Here is a 21,180-nt window from a genome sequence, read left to right on the forward strand (position 1 = left end):
TGTAAAATGGATCAAAGATCACACGCGAGAACATTTATTTTAGTTGCATAGCATGAGCGTTTAAAAGTGCAATGGCTGGAATCCTCTCTTGTGTCCCCCAAGTTCCCCATGTCCTTGTATTGGATTATTAGTTGGTAGAGGGATGGATGGATGGATGGATGGATATAATGGTGGAAAATATTGTTGGAAACTAAATGCATTAAGTGTCAAATGTATTACAAATATATTGTTGTTGTTTTTTTTTGGCCACCCAGCAGGCAGACCAGAGTGACATTTATATCAAAGATAGCAAAAGTTCACCCACTCAAAATGAGATATTTAAAAGTGCAGCTTCAAGTGGGACAGTAAGCAGTGATATGCAGGTCAGTCTCGGTCAAGCCAAGTCACAGTCTCGGTCAAGCCAAGTCACAGTCTCGGTCAAGCCAAGTCACATATTTCTCTCAAGGTACTTAGGGTAATTAATTCTGACACTTCAAGCAAGCATAATCACAGCCATCTGTGCTGCAACATTAATGTATTATTATTAAGATTTGACACACTCCACAGCCTGAGGAAGCGTATGTGGGGGTGCAGGACCCTGTGCAGGGAAAGGGGTTTAAAAATGGATGGACAGATCGGTGTGAAGAATTAGGATAAGATTAAAATTATACAAAAAACACCTGTTTTTTAAGAGGCACACAAAACCATTTGCTCTATGACAACCAGAAAAACAACAAAATAATGTACATTTTGTATAATAAATCACATGACAGGCTGATCCAGGAGCACATTGACCGGCCATTAACCTCACTAACACTGAATACACAAGTCCTGCTTTATAATATCCATCATTGAATTGCTTTTTTCATCGGCCTATCTTCTTCGTTAATGACATACTTTGCTCCCCATTTGCTTATTGCAACCTAAATATTATATTTATATATCTTTGTGCTAATATATTTAAGTTTAGAAATCTTTACAAAGCATTTGTAATGTACAAATAACATATAATGTGCACTGTGGTGAAATTCATAATCAGTCTGTCCAGTAGGTGGACACATTAGCTCAACGAAACGTATAACTCATTTAGATGAGCACTGTACAGAAACAAGAAGAAACAGAAACTGGATATCAAACAATATAAAGTCATTAAGTGGTTTCACATTTTCCATGCATTTATCTTTGGGTTTTACAACAGCATAAATATATAAATATAGTAGAACTTGTTTCAATTATGTTGTAAATTACAAAGTTATTAAGTTACGAAAAACAAGTCCCTTGTTTATGACATTACATAGGCTGGTTCTCCAGCACCAAAAACTCATGGAGATCTTAGACTTGCTACAGTTTGTCTGCCTGACAGGTATATCGCAGATGCTGTCATGTACCTGCTTAAGAGAGCCTAATCATACCTAGACAAGTCGAGCAGAAACATAAAGATGCTCTTTGACTTCTCGCATGTTTGACACCATCCAGCCTTCCCTATTGTGGAAGAAGATAAAAGCGATGCCGTCTGGGAATGCTGTGGCTGCCTGGGCCACAGATTACCTAACTGACTGGCCACACTTCATCCACATCAGTAGTTGCAAGTTGATTAATCATTCAGTCAATCTTTATTTATAAGGCACTGCTTAAACCACAGGGTTCAGAAGTGCTTTCAGACATTTTAAAAGCAGAAAGAGAAACATATTAAAATAAACACAAAAAAATAAGATGCCACCAGAACTGTGGGGCTTTAACCACCCATGTTCTCCATAAGGGACTCTTGCCCCTGCCTAACAGGGAACTCATCCCTACCTCACCGAGGACTCTTGCCCCTGCCTCACCAGGTACTCTAGCTCCTGCAGTTTTAGACAGTTTTACTAGTCATAGCTGGCATCATGTTCTTCACCGCTAGGGTAACGCCAAGGTGAAGTGGGCTGGTAGGTGAAGCCAACTTTTGAAGGAAGTTTCCTCTGTATTGGGACTCCTTGGAATAAGTGGTGGATGGAAGAATGCTGTCTAAGCTGTACTCTATCTTGAATAATGAGGCCCGTCCTCTCAAAGACCTGGTACGGTTGAGAAGAATAAATAGGAATCTTCTATAACAACCACACCGAGCCCTTAAACTAGAAGTGGACATGTTTTTTGTACACTAAGAGTCTCACTATGCCCTGTTGTGTCTCTCTCTCTGCGGACAGGAGCATCCGCTGCCTGAGGAACATCATTCACTGGAACCTCATCAGCGCCTTCATCTTACGCAACGCGACCTGGTTCATCGTCCAACTCACCATGAACCCAAAGGTCCACGAGAGCAACGTGGTGAGTGTGTCACTCCGGCCCAGATGTGCACAGTGATAATTAAACAAACACAGGGACAGATTTGTTACTTAAATACTGGAAGATGCAGAGTAAGATTTAAAAGCCAATTCAGCAGTAGGGTTCAAAAACTTCCTTCACCCTTTATCTGAGAATATGAGCTACTGCAGATAGCTGCTTAGAAATTATGGCATTTCCAAATGGAATATAGGGAATATGCTAAGAATTCTCACCTCTATTCTACGCTGTCAACTAAATCAAGTTTTAAATCTCTGAAAAAAGAATCACAGAATAGCAGACAGTCATTGACAAGTCTGGAACCATGGCAAAAAAAATTATGAAAACATAGATTGTAGATTCAGAAAATGGGAATCCTATAATTTCCGATACTAGCAGTATGTGAAGTGCTGATACGTGGGACCCTGAGACATTATTCCATACTTTCTCAGTCCTTTAGCTGGACGGAGCACCTGGTCCATTTAAATACATACTCAGCAGCCTTATGTACAACTGAGCAAATGACTTTGACTCATTCAATCATGTTGATATAAATCAGAGCTTTGAAAAATAAATGCATTCAAACACCTGTCTGTGCAGCAAAGTACCTGGGAGGGAGAGAACCAGTACGCATAACAGGTCTCCACACAAAATGTATGAACCACAATCTACATTTTAGTTTTCTGATTATACAATTATATGAATGGCCATACTACAAGGATAAAGTGATATAATTTATTAACTAATTTTTTATTTTTTTTTGCTATTACTCAAAATTTTAGCATTTGATCAATAATACTTATTTTGAAAGAAAACTAAAGTCCAGGGACAACAAACTGGAAGCATACATATTCAAAAGAAGACATTATACATTAATTAAATAAGACAGATACATTGCAAAAAGTATCACTTCTAAAGCTTTAATAACACCTGCGCAAAGTAACACTTCTAAAGCTTCAAAAATACCTGCGTATAGTAGCACTTCTAAAGCTTTAATAACACCTGCGTAAAGTAGCACTTCTAAAGCTTTAATAACACCTGTGTAAAGTAGCACTTCTAAAGCTTTAATAACACCTGCGCAAAGTAGCACTTCTAAAGCTTCAAAAATACCTGCGTATAGTAGCACTTCTAAAGCTTTAATAACACCTGCGTAAAGTAGCACTTCTAAAGCTTTAATAACACCTGCGCAAAGTAGCACTTCTAAAGCTTTAATAACACCTGCGCAAAGTAGCACTTCTAAAGCTTTAATAACACCTGCGCAAAGTAGCACTTCTAAAGCTTTAATAACACCTGCGTAAAGTAGCACTTCTAAAGCTTTAATAACACCTGCGCAAAGTAGCACTTCTAAAGCTTCAAAAATACCTGCGTATAGTAGCACTTCTAAAGCTTTAATAACACCTGCGTAAAGTAGCACTTCTAAAGCTTTAATAACACCTGTGTAAAGTAGCACTTCTAAAGCTTTAATAACACCTGTGTAAAGTAGCACTTCTAAAGCTTTAATAACACCTGCGTAAAGTAGCACTTCTAAAGCTTCAAAAAATTCCTGTGTATAGTAGCACTTCTAAAGCTTTAATAATACCTGCATAAGCCACTGAACAGCCATAGACACTTTACAATAATAAAGTCTTGTTTGGTGACTTTTGAGTCCATAAAATCCATGATGTTTCTTGGATGACTGGTACTGAAACAAACCATGGAGTCTGCATAGCGGAGCTATCTAAACAGGTAAAGCAGAGATTTACGGTAGCTTTTTACCAGACTAACTTAAAGGGCATCTTCTTCATTGATGCTTGTCAAATGTGTTAAAAAGCAATTCGGTTTACTGAAGCCACTAGCCAAATAATTACAATTATAATTAAGGACACTCTGGCACACACTTTTATTCATTTTTGAAAGATATAATCGTGACATGATATTATCAAAGGTAATGAAAACAAAAATGTTTCTGATGTCTGTTTGGAGCACGCTGATAAAATTCATCATCTCATCTTTCTCAGTAGAAACTGGCATTCTCCCTTTTATAAATGCATAGAATTACACCGGGATAATTAAATGGGGACTGTTTGTTTATCGCAGCTATGAAAATGTGTTTTGATTTTCAGTAAACAATGGCAAATTATACGTTTGGGCTACAATTGATTGTCTGATGCTGTCGCTGCGTCCAGCTGCCCCCCAGCAAGTCATGTCAGCTAATGCTTCATGTAGTTGTAGTTTAAGGTCAGGTTAACCGAAAAGGCTTGTTTCTGGACACAGACAAATTAACTGGAGCTGAGAGTGTTGTGTGGATGCCAAACATTGTCTCTCAGGGACACCTAAAGGATGGTTATTGTGGAAATAGATTTTCCTCGAAAGTCAACGCCAACCTTGGGTATTGATGTCAACCTCTGGTGCATCTGTTTTGTTTTTTTTTTAGCTATAATTGAATGCAATGGAATATCACTGAAGCCTCGAGTACAATAGTCTGTCATCATTACATCTCACATGGAAAAAAAAACCTTATAGGAGTAGCTTATTACAGGGCTACTCAAATCATGGTCCTCGTGATTTCCCAGCCTTCCTTTACCTGTGAGCCGGTGTGAAGCCTCTGACCAATCAGAATCAGTAATTATTCAACTAACTTAACTGCCTGGAAGAACTGAAAACACGACCTGGATTTGGAATCAAAATCCAGATTTGAAGAACCCTGGTTTATTAAATAAACTCTCCTACAGCAGAGCAGTACCAGATCAGCCTTTTAAACCTTGCCTTTTCGCCCTTTGTTAAGATCTGGTGTCGGCTGGTTACGGCAGCGTATAATTATTTCCATGTCACCAACTTCTTCTGGATGTTTGGCGAGGGCTGCTACCTTCACACGGCCATAGTGCTCACCTACTCTACAGATAAGCTGCGCAAATGGATGTTCATCTGTATCGGCTGGTGTGAGTATGAGGCTGAACGCTGCCCCTAGTGGTAGTGCAGCGTTTTCTTGCTGATATGATCTCATACTAGTCGGAAATGGTGATTGGCTGTTCATGAAAATGATTGCATGCACTTAAATGAACATATTATCCATACATGACCAAAGCACAATATATGTGAAAGGTGTTTGTGTTAAAATTGTTGTGATTATAATTGTAGAGTAATGATAATTCCACGATTTTGATTTTTGTTTCACGTTCAAATATATAGTATGTATACATTTTTTTCTGGCTAACTTTTGCTTAGGAAAATAATGACTCCTTTTGTTGCTTTTAGGCATTCCCTTTCCAATTATTTTTGCCTGGGCCATCGGCAAGCTGTATTATGATAATGAAAAGTGAGTCTTTCTGTCCTTTTGATTCCTTTGATTATCTCCTATCCTTTCGTTGCCTGATATGGCTGAGCCTCTCTGTTCTAAATTGCTTCCTTTTCACTGTGGAACATAGAAATTGGCAGGTTTGACACCCATTAGTTTCATTTCTGTGCACAATCAAATTTCTACTCTAGTCATTAAAAGGTTATTTAATCCCGGGTCATTTTTTGCATGTGAGGTTTTTAAATCACCTTTATTTCACCTTCACAGACAGCACAAACATTTTTTATTGCACAAACAGTGGTTGATTGGTGTTACATAACTAATAGTATATGCTGTACATATTTAATGTCACTTATGTAACACCAATCTATATTCATATATGTACACCTACAATCCTGTACTGGAGAAGTGGTTGGAAGATAAATTACTGTGCAAAAATCTTAGACAGTCAAAGAAAATGACGTTTAATGTTGGTGTAATCTTCGTGTTAGTGATGAACCATGATATTATGTTTCTCAAAGTGTGCTAACTTAGCCTTTTTAAAACCTCTCCTAAAGTTACTCTAGGATTTGCTGCAACCATCCAATACGCCAATGTATTTTTCACGTGTACACTAACCCACCTTATTTGGCTAATAAATGCCTCATTGAGTTATTTAACTAACTAATTAAAATAATTAATCGAGCTGGTGGTGAAATTTAATGAATACGTGGAATGACTGAGGTCCTCCTGAGGACAGGTTTGGAGACCAAAGTGGTGTTCATGTAGCCATGCAACAAGATATAGGTCACTTTTTGGAGAACATTTTTATTTTCCATTTTTATTGTGTTTCTGTTAATTTGCATATGTTCTAATGTCAAATTGTGTTTTTGTGAGCAAATACTACCTAGATAAATAGCCTTAAATCTTTTCTAAGTCTTCTGCACAGTACTGTTTTTCACTATATGGACAAAAGTATAGGGACACACCCCTTAATCACTGAATTCAGGCGTTTCATTCAGACCCATTGCAACAGGTATACAATGGGAACCAGCCACGCAGTCGGGATTACAAACATTTGTAAGAGAATGGGTCGTTATGGAGCAGTGGAAACATGTTCTGTGGAGTGACGAATCGCGCTTCTCTGTCTGGTGGTCTGATCTGGATCTGGTGGCCTGGGTTTGGCAGATGCCTGGAGAACATTACCTACCTGACTGTATTGTGGAGGGGGGGTAATAATATGGGGATGTTTTTCAGGGGCTGGCCTAGTGAAGGGAACTCTTAATGCTTCAACATACCCGGACATTTTGGACAATTTTCTGCGTCCATCTTTGTGGGGACAGTTTGGAGAAGTCCCTCTTCTCTCCCACATGACTGTGCCTCAGTGCTCAAAGCAAGGTCCATAAAGACATGGTTGAGTGAGTTTGGTGTGTAAGAACTTGACTGAGTCCTGACCTCAGCCCCACTGAACACCTTAGGGATGAACTAGAACAGATATTGTGAGCCAGGCCTTCACATCCAACATCAATGCCTGACCTCACAAATGCTCTTCTGGATGAATGGGCAAATATTCCCACAGACACACTCCATAAACTTGTGGAAAGCCTTCCCAGAAGAGGGGCCGCTGTTACATCTGCAAAGGGGGGGCAGCTCCATACTGATGCCTGTGGATTTAGAATGGGACGTCATAAAAGTTCCTGTGGATGTAATGGTCAGGTGTCCCAGTTATTTTGTCCATATAGTGCATGTCATGTATGCTTTTTATATTATTTTATATAATGTATAAATATCTAATAGTATAAATATCTTTTATAATTATCTAATAATGGGTCTACTGTTAGAACCCCTCAAGTTCTCCTTACCTCTTTTTGCTAATATCAGCACTATGTTAAGACACCATCATAGTTTCAGTATTTGAGCCATAAAAAAAGACTCTCCTCTCTGCCGACACCATAATCGCAAATCACGATGAGGAACCCACCCAAAATGGACAGCAGCACGCGCTAAAAAGCACCTGGAACAGCACCATCGCAGGTGGACGCCACTGGCCTGCCTCACTCTTGGAATATCCATTACCCTTTTCCCAGCGTTGCTTTATCTGGTGCTGCTGAATATTTAAATAAACCAAAAGCCGTGCCCGGCCTATATTACACGTGATATCGCATGCTGTCACTGTGTAAATTAGGTCTCTTTAACCCCAATAATTTTTCAGCCCTTGACAAATGCGGTGAATTTCCGTCTCTTCCTGTAATTTCAGGTGCTGGTTCGGAAAGAGGGCAGGTGTTTACACAGACTACATTTACCAAGGTCCAATGATCCTGGTATTGCTGGTGAGATCTTGTGTTTTATGTATAAAGTGTTTTGTGTTAAATGTATAAAGTATGTATACCAAGTATATAAAACCCTGTATTTAATATACATGTAATATGTAATCCATCATCAACAGTGTAGTGACACCATCTCTCAAAATTCTTCTAAAATTCAAAATAGTCAGTTACCAAAACGTGATTATTCACATTCAACTCTTTAAAGCTTCGACTGCAGCCAGATGTAATATCGCTGAAAACTCAATAATAATTGTGTTGTTAAAGAGTCCAGCTCGTAATCAGTTAGGACATTGGCTCTCATTACCGCCACATGCTCCTAATGAGATGATCATTTGCTCTCATGAACAAAAATAACTCAAACCTTGATTGGTAAGTAGCAACAAACAACAAACAATCATGCATTGTTCAATAATAATAATAACATAATTGCCAACTTATACTCATTACAGTCTTACCTTTCAATTGACTAGCCAATGAGCAATACTAATGTTCTCACTGACATTTCTCTTCTATGTTGATCTAATAGAGGAGCAGGACAGTGTTGATACTATCACTCTGTCACAATTCTAATAGAATGAGTTGATTAAGGTGACACCAAAGAATTTATGTCAAGCAATTGAACCTGAAAAAATCTTTGTTTTCACTCATTGTCACACAAGGATGGTCAGGAATAATCCACAGAGTGGCTTGGAAACAGAAAGTTTACTGAAACTGAACTCGAATGACACTAGAACCAAAACGGACCATAAGGAGTCCCGGGGAGCAGGGGAACATACTAAGAGAACAAGAAGAATGAAGAAAGAAGGGTGTTACACTTACAGAATACAGCAAAAAATGATGGGATGGCCAGTGACACCTGCTGGCCAAACAGGGGGATGACAGACAAGACAGGGACAGACCCTGACACTCGTCTGTGTGGGTTCTCAGTCGTCCAGAACATGGGAGAAGGGACACTCCTTTGAGAATACAAATGTGCACATTTTGGACAGAGAAGAGGTGGTTTGAGATGAGAGTAAAGGAGGCCGTCTACGTCCAAGAGGAACAACCATCACTGAACAGAGGTGGAGCCTTAAGACAGAAATAATCAGCCACCTATAGCACAGTCTTGAGATCCCTGTCCAGGTGATTTAAATGTGAGGGGCACCTGTGAATGGTTCACACCTCGGCTCAGGTGGAACCAAAGTTTCACACCCCAAGTCACCCTAACGACTTGTTGCAAAGCAGGGTGTGTCAATGACCACTTTCAAGGTGACGACCCCATTACAGGATAAATACCTGGAACTCCCCATCAGACTATTAGAACTGAAGAACCCTGACACTCATATTCTGTCTGTTCACTGTGTGTGGAGTTTGTGGACATTCAATGAAATCCATTGTTCACTTTCCAAATATATGCAGGCCTCTATATCTGAATTGTCTCGCTTCCCCAGATCAACTTCATTTTCCTTTTCAACATTGTGAGGATCCTCATGACCAAGCTCAGAGCTTCCACCACATCGGAGACGATACAGTACAGGTGATGCAGAAAAAGCAAACAACCATAATGCATTATGGGAGATAATGCTAATATATGAAATATCCAGCCACAAAACATATTATTGTTTAAGATACCCTTTACCATTCAGTGTTTGAAAAAGTGTGGTGTCGTTTTAACAGGACAAGCAGTTTAGCAGCTCTTCACACCTTTGATGCCAGCAGTAAATTAGTAGCAAACCGTTGATGTGCATGTTTGTGTCTCCATAGGAAAGCTGTGAAAGCGACACTGGTCCTCCTGCCTCTCCTTGGCATTACTTACATGTTGTTCTTTGTAAACCCTGGAGAGGATGAAATTTCACAGATTGTATTTATATACTTTAACTCATTTCTGGAATCTTTTCAGGTAAGCTACTTCACAGTAGCCCCGATTTTCACTTTGTAAAAGTACTAGGCTATGCCACAATGAATGGTTTAATTACATTTTACATGGCCTGATTAAGGGGTGTGTCAAGGCTTTTATATTTTACATGGGGTAAATTGTGGGGAGGAAGGAGGGTTATAAACCCCACCCCCAAATAATCAGCCAATACACCCCCTGGGACTCCCTTAAATGGGTGAAAACTTCAACCCCACAATGCTTAACCCAAGGTTATGCTCTTGTATAGAAAATGCATTTCAACCAAAATCCAGTATTCAAACTAACCAGTGAAGATTGATGGTTTCCAAAAAATTAAACTCCACCTCATATTTCAAATAGTGGTTGATGTATGAATTTATGACACAGTGAAGAATTGGCATCCCATTCAGGGTGTATTCTAGCCTTGTGCACTATGCTGCCCTCTTGGACTCTAGGATGGATGGATGGATGGATGGATGGATGGATGGATGGATGGATGGATGGATGGATGGATGGATGGATGGATGGATGGATGGATGGATGGATGGATGGATGATATTGCAGGTATACTTTCTTTACTATATTTCGCTGAGGATGTTCCTTATTACTGCCAGCTGACGCGAAATGTCATGGATGAAGATCAGATAAATGAGCGAAATAAAGATTGTACTGTAATTCCATATAAAAGGCTCACACTGAAGATCCATTGCTGTATGTTTTGTATTTAATGATTCCGTCTTCGACATCATTATCTTCTCTTTTTTTGCCTTCCTCTCCCAACTCCAGGGCTTCTTTGTATCAGTGTTCTACTGCTTCTTAAACAGTGAGGTAAGCATGCCATGTCTCACTCCAAATCTACTCCCTTTTAGAGCGTAATGAGATTTTTATATGTCTGTCTGTCTCTCTCACTCTCTCTCTTTCATTCTCTCACAAAAATCTACTGACAATAATTGTAAACACACCCTTTGTGCTCTGGAATTGCAGTGTAGGAAAATTATATAACCTGGCTAAGAATTTACGCTCCTTTTATTGTGAAAATCATTTGTGTCAGGGCTTTGTGCCCAAGAAGAGATGAGTATTATCTCCTCTGAGATATAAATAGGAAATGGTTTTATTTGAATCTCAGTAAGGGTCACTCTTTGTAAAATGAATGACATGCTTGTGGATTTTCCAAAGCACCTTGTACACATCCTCCATATTATATTATAATAGGGCCAAACAACCAGTGTTCTTGTTTAAATCTGATTTTCCTACAAACACCAGCAATATATTTCTCCACTTATACAGGAGCAATTAAATCAATGCAGCTAGAATGTTGTGCTGTTCTTTTACTGATGAATGCCAGATTTTTGAGTAATTTCAATCAAAGAAACAAATGCATATAGACTAATATTCAGGTTTAATAAAGTTAGGCTATGTGTTAGAAATCTTTGTCAAGTTTGTCTGTTCATATTTATGGACTCAATAATTTAATAAATATAAACTACTGGATTCTGTGTTTGTACCATAAAATAAGGATATTTATTTATGCATTTTCATGGTTTGTTTGCATCTACGAATTATAATTCCATTAATGGTGTAAATTAATACTGCAATGATCATTTGACAATAAATTGAGGGTCTGTTATGGGTCCAGACTTACACTTCCAGTCAAAAGTTTTTCTACATTTGCATGGTACTCCCTTAACATTTACTAAAAATACGCTCAATATTCTTTTCTAACAAATACATTTACAGTATGTTCACCATTTCAGAAACTTTATTAGCAAGCAAATGTCATATCTTTGATTCATCAAAGTAACCTTCTCTAGCAGTTATAACAGCAGAGGCACTCTTTCTACAAGGAACATTAAATACTGCTCTGTGTCATGGGATAAAACCGTTAACTACTAATCTAAAGGACAGTCAAGAATGTGACTATGCCATCTCCACACAACCAGTTAATGGGATGTCAGACATGCACTGTTACAAACTCTTTCCATGTTATGAAGAAAACTTGTTTTATTTGACTTATATTTTCATCTGTAGTTGTTCACTAGTTTCCAGTAGTTAACAAGAATAAAAAATCTGCTGTTTATGAAATAAACAGAAAAGTGGTAAAAACCCATGGTGTGTAAAAACGTTTGACTGGTAGTGTAAGTACAGGGAGGAAAATGCGGGCAGGACAGGGGTGAGGGTAATTCTAAGGGTCTGTTGCATAAGAACCCACCAAAACAGTGGCTAGAGGCTGCAAACACAAATACCGCTGAACCACAGCTTGAACTACAGCGTATTCTTGGCAGAGGTCTGTGCAAGACTTAGCAGTGGGGAATTTTATGACTTGGGGCAGCCGTCCTCAGTGCTCCGCCCACGTTACAAACATTTATGGAATTTTAAACAAATAAATATTAATAACGAACATTAAAATGGTGAAATGGATCTGCTGGCAGTAAATTTGTTTTCTCACATCCTAAGGGTTAGGGGTTCGAATGCATCCTGTACTGTGTGTGCTTAGTTTAATGCTTTTCCCGAGTCGTGTGGGCTTTTCTCCTTACATGTGACCAGGCTGAATGGCATCTCTGAATTGGTTGCAGTGTATGACTGCATCTATGATGGACTGGCAGTCCTGTCCAGGGTGTACCCCAACTTTGTGCCTGTGCTGCTTGGGATAGGATCCAGGCTCCCTGTGACTTTGCCTAGGGTAATTGTTTACAGTCTTGTAAACAGAGAGTAGAGAAAGGGCCCATTATTGCCCTTATTTATTGTGAACACTTCTGCAGGCCAGTGTTTTCTAATCCGGTCCTTAGGGACCCCAGACAGTCCGTGTTTTCGTTCCCTCCCAGCTCCCTAAAGGGCAAAAATGTGGACTGTCTGGCAGGGAGCTGGGAGGGAGCAAAAATGTGGACTGTCTGGCAGGGAGCTGGGAGGGAGCAAAAATGTGGACTGTCTGGCAGGGAGCTGGGAGGCAGGAAAATTTGGACTGTCTGGCAGGGAGCTGGGAGGGAGCAAAAATGTGGACTGTCTGGCAGGGAGCTGGGAGGGAGCAAAAATGTGGACTGTCTGGCAGGGAGCTGGGAGGCAGGAAAATTTGGACTGTCTGGCAGGGAGCTGGGAGGGAGCAAAAATGTGGACTGTCTGGCAGGGAGCTGGGAGGGAGCAAAAATGTGGACTGTCTGGCAGGGAGCTGGGAGGGAGCAAAAATGTGGACTGTCTGGCAAGGAGCTGGGAGGGAGCAAATATGTGGACTGTCTGGGAGTCCCCCAGGAATGGATTTGAAAACACTGCTCTAAACCAACACAGATGTCGGTGTCAAAGATTCTTTGGTTTTACATGCCTGCATAAACGCCCATGGGCTGGTTTTCTTAGCTCATACCTTCATTTTATAAGTACTGAAATGTCCTTTCCACATAGATTAGGTACTTAGATTTTTATCTAAAAAGCTTATTGGAAAATTGTCACTAGTTGGAAATCTGGAAATCTTTTGGCGGGAGACCTGCTTGGAGAATGTTCCAACAGCAGCTGGCTTGCTAACTATGACTTCTTTCTACTGTTTAAGATTAGCAGCCCCACATGGGAGCAGGGAAATCAGTCACAGAAGAGCATTGCTGAAAAGCTTTGTGCTTCAACATGTAATTTGGTCTTAGCTAGCTGAGCACAAACTAAAACCGTACTGTAGGCTTAAAAATTTTCACACTATTCAGGTAATTATACATTTCATTGGCTCGTTTAATAATAACTGCGTCTTCAACCACAAAATTATGCTTTCATGATGCTATTTAGTCAGTCTCAATGGTTATGATCTCGTTCTGCGCAGTTTATAATAAGAAACAGACGCCTGTATCAGAATTGCTGTAGATATATACGGCTTGAAGCTTGAATGCTGTAGCAGCTGTGTGTGTGGGATGTTTACATGAGCTTCCTGTATTTGTCTGGGTTTCTAGGTTGTACGTTTTCAATGGCAATCCTGTATCATCCATTCTATAAGCATCCCTCTTTCAAGATCTATATTATTTGTCATATATATAAATATATATATGTTGTGTGTGTGTGTGTGTGTGTGTGTGTGTGTGTGTGTGTGTGTGTGTGTGTGTATATATATATATATAAAAACAGCTAGAATATTGAACCTTTTCCTGTCCCGCCCGGGGCCCCAACAGTGCAAGGCCAGCCAGGATATTAATTATTGCTCAGTCCTGGCAGGACTTTTTTGGGAATGGCTTTGGGTTGGAGGTGAACGCTCGGGATCTTCTGGCCCTGCTCCCGTGTGACTTCCTCACCAGCTGGCTCCTCCGTGGTGGGCTTCACTTTCACGCCCCTGGCTCCCCGGTGTGCCACCCCCCGAATCGGCGACGGGCACTCAGCTTTCCTCTGCCCCTCTTTCCCGTCTCTCTCTCCACAGGTACGGTCGGCCGTCCGGAAGCGCTGGCACCGGTGGCAGGACAAGCACTCTATCCGGGCCAGGGTGGCACGCGCCATGTCCATCCCCACGTCGCCCACCCGAGTCAGCTTTCACAGCATCAAGCAGTCCTCAGCGGTGTAAGAGACAGCCATTGACACCCCCCCCCCCCCCCCCGCCACCCCGCTAACCAGGGACTACAACTATGGTACAAACAGGGTATACTCACCAAATAGCATTGTCCATCCCCTCCCTAACCCCTTTCATCCAATAAAACAATATTCCAGTATGATTAGAGTCTTACTAAAGTCTTACTAAAGTCTTACTATCCACAATAACACAACAATGAGAGGCAAGGGAAACAAAATCTATGCAAGGAGAATATTACAAATGCAAAGCTAAAGTAAAGATAAAACATCATCTTCACTGCAGACATTCATAGCCGGACATCTTATTAATACGTGTTCAATCACATTCAATCAATTTCAACGGTGCATCGTGTATAAATAATGTGATCAGTGTTGGCAGATATCGAGCCTTTTTTCAAATACACTTGAAACACTTGAAAAAAATCCATCGTCTATAATTAAAATATAGTGTTTCTGCTTTATGTCTTGACCTAAATGGGCCCCGTTTAGAGACAAGCAAAGCATAGTCCTTTCTTTTCTTACTATTTTAATGATGTTAATGATTAATACTCTGAATGAGAGAAGCCATTGGAGGAAGATATTCTGTATCCAAACATACCAGAGAGGATTAGTTTCCTGACATTTTTATCTCTCCACAATAAATAAATGGATGGATCTGTGTAATCAAAACCCAATTTCTTTTGTTTGTGCTGTATGACGGTGTTTCCCAATCTGCTCTTCAGGGACCCGCAGACGGTCCACGTTTTTGATCCATCCCAGCTCCCTGCCAGACAGCCCACAATTCAGGGAGCTGGGAGGCAGCTTCTGGATTGGGAAACACTGCTGCAAAGGACTGTAGAAATAGCTAAGAACTAGAACAAGTGTTCAGTCCTTAAAACAGCTGAAGATCATGCCAGTAGTTGTGTGCAGACCCGTAACTGTGGTGTTCCACTGTTACTGTTGTCTGACTGAGCCTGGGATTTTATTTTGTATTGAAATGGCATTTAAACGATCAAGATAAAACATTTCTTGTATAATTATTATATTGAACTTTTCTGTTTTTATTTTTCAACATCATGTTGTCATGGCTTGAAATATATTCAGTTTCCACAAAGGGAAATTTTCACTGTATATATATGTAAGTTAAGTTTTGAGGGCTTGTGCCCGTAGCCTCCGGGATAGCCTCCGGGATAGCCTCCGGGATAGCCTCCGGGATAGCCTCCGGGATAGCCTCTGGACCCCCCGTGGCCCTGAATAGGATAAGCAACCTACTTTTGGAAAATGGATGGATGGATGGATGAATGAATGGATGGAAGTTTTCAGGGCAGAAATATGGAGAAGGACAAAGTGAAAAGGTTATTTCCAGTTACGTTTTGACAATTTATTTTGACTTAATGGAGATGTGAATATAAATAGTTTTATTTGCTGTGTTATTCTCATTCTAATCCCTTTAAACTAATAATCCTTCTGATAAACTGCTGGGATGAAAGACTGGCGGAGCGGAATCCTGTCACAGCTGTTGTCTTTGGTTCTCGTGGAGCGCAGGTTGACAGTGTGCAGATCCAAACCCAGTTAAAAATAGACTCTGGTGAGGTGTAATGCTTTGTTGACAATGCCATTATGGGGCCAGCAGCACCAGCAAAACTGAAAATGATTTTAACTGCTTCAACAACCCTAAAAAATACAGGTAATGGTGTGGGAAGAGATAAAAAAATAATTAGCCCTTTTAGTTCACTAGCGTCCGGGTTTACAATAAGAGATGATCATGCATACTTAGACATTATTGAACTATTTATTTTTTAATGTAATTAATTAAACTTACCAGATGGCCAATATGAGGACAAATTATGATAATCAGTGTTACTGCTTGTTTGTTTGTTTGTTTATTTATTTATTTATCTATCTATCGGATTTTGTATCACTTATTCAAGAAAACGAATCATTTTTAAACTGTGTGGTTTGATCATTCCTTTCAGCTGAACACATTTAAATGCTAATGAGGAAATATTGTTCAGGACTGTGGAAAGAGGCATTGAGACAGTGCCTGTCTGGATGACAGTATGTCAAAGTATGTTGCTTTACTTTTCACACAATATAAAATAGAGAAACCACCGACAGAAATAAAGAAATGTATATACTGGAAAGCGAGAAAAAAATTTGATTGTGCCATCCTGTTTCTACTGAATTATTGAACATATTCAGGTAAATAAAGACACAGTCATTGTGGCCATTTCTAGCACACTGTCATTGTTTTACCTAAAGAAGAATGTATGTTATGAATGTCATTGTATCATGTTTTAAGGTTTTGCAGCTTTACCTTTTCTGTCTGTTTTGCTTTGTAATGTTGTCATCCTTCTCACCTTAGCTGGCTACAGTAGATGTGTTAGGTAACATGTCACTGGCCTACTTGTACATTAACCTGACAATAGATTGTAATATTGTTTTCCGTTTATTAAAAAAAAAAAACAGCGTTCAACATATATTACATAAAATACATTTTATATTTAATTACATTCATTCACTGTTGTTAATTACCCTTTTCCACTGAGCCATAGTGTAACAGTTTTTACACTATTAAAAAAGTAATTATTGTTTACTCTGGACATTTTAAAACTTCATTACAAACTGTGCTGATACTTTACCCCAGATAATCCCAATCCAGTTTTAGGGGACCCACAGTCGGTCCATGTTTTTGCTCCTTCCAAGCTTCCTGCTAGAAAGTCCACATTTTTGCTCCCTCCCAGGACTGTCCATGGGTCACCGAGACCAGATTGGGAAACACTGCAGTTTACCCCATACTATTAGCCAGAGTATAAAAAGCCCTTTGGTTTTTATTGTCGATGACTGTGACTGCATCAGTGTCCATTCATAGCACAATACCTATAATATGTCTTCAGATGTCATTGTGAAAAAAAACATTTCTTCATTAGCTAGCCTGCTTTCTGGAGACAATCCTTTAAATTCCCTTTCCTTTGTTTTTAAATAAGAAAAAGCCGTGGAAAGCCTTTTTACAGTTTGCGCAAAATATGTACAAGTTGTATGTAAGTTTTGAAAAAGTATTGTTTAAAAAAAGGAATATATTTGAACTCACTTCCATTTTAACTGTTAAGGGTTGAAAGATTAGTGCCAAATCTCACACGTTGAATGTTTTTTTATTTTTCCATTGAGTGTTTACTTCATAAGTGCAGCAGTTAGAGTACATCTTAGAAAATTAGGTGATGACCACAGGATAGCTGGCTGAAGTTCCAGGAGAGGCTCTGCTGTTTGGTACTAATGTTTAAACGCTATAGTAAAATATAAAATGCATTAATGCGTAATGTGTCAAATTGTAAGCTGTGTAGGTTGCTTTGGATAAAAGAGTCTTATAAACAATGATATAATATGAATGCATATTTTAGCATATATCTATATTTATAAATATTTTAACATATTTCATGATTGTGATAGTTTTATTGTCATTCTTGATTGGAGAAAGTAATAGTGCTAATTTTTGGAAATTATTTTAATATTCATGACACAAAACTTTTATACACCTCAGAAGAGTGCAATTTTAATTTCAATATACAGGGTCATGCTGTGCATATGAATATATCTCTTTTCCTCCAGAACACATACCTTCAGAATGTCTTTAGTGACTAAGACAGATTTAATTAACGTTGCCTTTCTTTGTTTTGTGGGACTAACTTGCAATATTCTGTTTATCTTCTTTTTTTCCCCCAAGTGTCAGAAACTGAACCAATATTGTATATACTGTACTTTGTATTGAAACCAAAGGAGTATCAGCATATGTCGAGATGCTTAATGAAATATGAAACGTGCTTATGATCTTGTGTATTAAAATATATATTTTTTTTTTAGTCACTTGTATGCGTGGTGCTTTTGTGGTGGAGTGGAGATGAAATGGAGACTAAATGGAATGAGATGCAGGCTAAATTTCACAATCTCTGAAAGCTGCTTTAAAGCATGTGTTACACGTCTCTTTATTTATATCTGTTGTGGAGGGGCATTATGGGAGGGGTGAACCACAGTGCGGATATTGTTCCAGCAAAGGGATTTTATTAAAAAGACTAACGAACAGGAAGCAAACGGTCCAACAAAGGGTCCATGGGGGGTGAAAAACAAGGCAAGCAGAAAAATAAGACCTCAACGGGGGGGGGGGGGGGTCCACAAAGCAGGATTTCTCAGTTAGCTGGGTTAACGGGTTAACGGGTTAACTTAAGCTAGAAGTCATGAAGTATAGTATGCAACATCAACAGTCTACTCACTGCTTAATAACACCTAGTGGTTCTGTTGTCATATTAGTTAGATTGTTATTATTCATTTTTTCCCTTTTTACTTTTTACTAACTCTCCTTACATTTTCCCCAGGAAGAAATATATAAATTAAGCTTATAAGACAGATATCCAAATGTCAAGACAGGGACTATGTTTATTTGTCTTGTGTTGTCCTGTAGTGGTTAGATCATTTATATGATACGTTACTTGATGCTTATACATATAACTATGTATATGTAAGGTGCATGCATTTTATTATTATTATTTATTATCAATAATGGTAATAGGGGCGGCAGTTAGAAGTTACTATATTGCCCATAGGTGTGAATGGCGTGTGAGTGCACCCTGCAATAGGCTGGCCCCCCATCCTGGGTTGTTCCCCACCTTGTGCCCATAGCTTCTGGGATAGGCTCCAGACCACGCCCCCCCCCCCCCCCCAATCCAGAAGGATGGGTGGTTTGGAAAATGGATGAATAATAATATCTCTTTTTGTTCATTCCCCTACTGTCCCTATGCGGTCTGATTTTTGTCCTGTTTTTGTAATTGTTCTAGTTTTCTGACGTTCTAGTTTTCACCATAATAAAAATCATGGATTATTCAAAAATAAAACAGGAAAGGCAAAAAAAAAGCTATTAGTCATGATTGTCCAATAAGAGTTTTATGTAAGGAGCATTCCTATTGGACAATCATGACATCTACCTTAAGTTAGCCCAGCTAATTTATAAATGTTGCTTCATGGAACAAGACACCAGTGAGAGTCATAATCATTAGACACAAAGACTCAAATGCTAGGAGAACCTATAGGAACTGGGATTACAAAACCAAATACATACAGGAATGATAAGAACAAAGGCACAAAGAGAGGAAACAACACTGAAGCAATTATCCAGGGGAATAAGTAGTCAAACAGGGAAGCAACAAATAGAACAGAACCAGTCCTGACAGTATCATAGTCCAGCCAAAAGCTTATTGGCACTTTGGGGTGTGATGTCTCGAGCAACATCTTATCAATATCAGTTTTAACATGCCCTATAAATTTTTTCTGTAGTCTATTAGCTAAATTATAGGATCAGTCATGATTGTTCAATAGTTTGAGTAGTTTTAATAGAAGTAGTACTTTTAATGTTGATGTTAAAACCAGGTAACAAGGTAGCTTAAAGCTATTTTTGAATTATGGTCAGTGTTAAATTATCAGCGTTGAAACTAAATTGATTTTTGGTCAGATTTTCAATATTGAAAAATTGATGGTGGCAAAACCTTGATTCAGTGTTGATATAAAGTGAGAGGCTGAAGATCAACGTTGTTTCAACCTTTTTGTCTGATATGGGACCAGTGTCATTTCAACATACGTGTGCTACCTAGGGATGTTTGTTGTTACATAAACAGTTTAATACCGTTTATAAACAGCCCAGTTTAAGTCAGTCCTTTGCTGAATGATTAGAAATTAAAGTGAAGGCTTTAGCATTGTAAACTGTTGACAATGAAGATAGGTTTGTTGAACAAAACCTAAATAGGCATAAATAAACGAAAAAAATAAACAAATATCGGCAACCGGCAGTCCACCGGTTACAAGCGAGATCTAAGTCAGTCTTTACGTCGAATTTGTAGGTAAGTATTAATATAATAATAATAATACAGTCAAAGAATAATAGTAACTACATACCGTACTTACTGTACCTCGAGCTGACGAACCGCTGAAGTCGCGCGATGTTTTCACGAGCGTTCGTTATTACGAAGCGCTGTATTTAACCCGAATTTTTAATACAATAGGCTTTATGGCAGTCCGTTCGTAATTATGAGTTGTCGGACGCTCTTAAGGCGGGGACTGCCTGTAAATGGCACGAACATTAATAAACCACTGGCATCATGTAGCTCTAATGCTCTATGGTTTGAATAACAATCAGAGTTTCCAATCCGTCAAACCTCATTTAAACTGGGCATGATGGGGAAACAACATGGCTGCTCACGGCCAAGGAGGGCGGGTCCGCACTCTCCAATGAGAGTAGCACGTGCCTTGCAGAGAAACAGCTTCTCATTTATAAGACAAATACGCAGCAGTATAATTTTTTTTTTCATTTTCATTTTAGCCTGAGGCCATGTTAATATTTACATGACTTTTTTTTTTTACATCAAAGCTTCATTCCAGTGTTTTTTTTTCTTGTATTACCTGTTCCTTTGAACAGATTTTTTCCCCCTTTACTGCAATTTTCTGTCCCATTTTTTCATTGAAAATGTATGAACTCTGGGATTTATCTGTATTCTTGTGATCACAATGGCAATTGCTACATGTGTCCCAGATTACCTACTACCGACTGACGCATTTTACCTCCCCAGGAAGAAAAGAAACCCTATATTGTGATATTTAAATTAAATTATTTACAGTTCCTTTGCTTCCTATGAATCCTTAGTTATATGAAAAGCTAAAGAATAATCCGGAGAACAGTAACTGGTAAACTGTGACCTTGGGATTGGGAGTAACCAGCTGTGATAAACACAACAGGGGGAAAAAAAAGCAAAATGCTTATTTCATGATTCATGAAAAGAAAATAGCAGTCTGCTCAAAAGAAACACGTCAAGAGACGACTACAAAAGCTACACAAAAGGAGTTTTGAAAGCTCAAAAGATTGGCGTGTCGGCCTCTATCGGCCTCTTTTAATAATGGATTTGTTTCAGAAC

The 21,180-nt window shown here is 39.1% G+C and overlaps 1 protein-coding gene across 2 annotated transcripts in view; it reads left to right on the top strand.

Annotated features, from left to right (window-relative positions):
- crhr1 (corticotropin releasing hormone receptor 1) overlaps window positions 1-18,097 on the top strand; it is a 61,305-nt gene extending 43,208 nt beyond the window's left edge. Inside the window, exons 7-14 of one of the 2 annotated variants that reach the window (XM_072704863.1) lie at window positions 2,160-2,280; window positions 5,039-5,192; window positions 5,509-5,569; window positions 7,785-7,857; window positions 9,285-9,370; window positions 9,598-9,733; window positions 10,514-10,555; window positions 14,106-18,097. In XM_072704863.1, coding sequence (XP_072560964.1) covers window positions 2,160-2,280; window positions 5,039-5,192; window positions 5,509-5,569; window positions 7,785-7,857; window positions 9,285-9,370; window positions 9,598-9,733; window positions 10,514-10,555; window positions 14,106-14,246 — 814 coding nt within the window. In that variant the 3' untranslated portion in view covers window positions 14,247-18,097. The remainder of the gene's footprint in view (window positions 1-2,159; window positions 2,281-5,038; window positions 5,193-5,508; window positions 5,570-7,784; window positions 7,858-9,284; window positions 9,371-9,597; window positions 9,734-10,513; window positions 10,556-14,105) is intronic. The other variant, XM_072704862.1, reaches the window with a different exon arrangement.
- The last annotated feature ends 3,083 nt before the right edge of the window (window positions 18,098-21,180 follow it).

This window comes from Paramormyrops kingsleyae, chromosome 22 (genome assembly GCF_048594095.1).
Source record: "Paramormyrops kingsleyae isolate MSU_618 chromosome 22, PKINGS_0.4, whole genome shotgun sequence".
NCBI classification, from domain to species: Eukaryota; Metazoa; Chordata; class Actinopteri; order Osteoglossiformes; family Mormyridae; genus Paramormyrops; species Paramormyrops kingsleyae.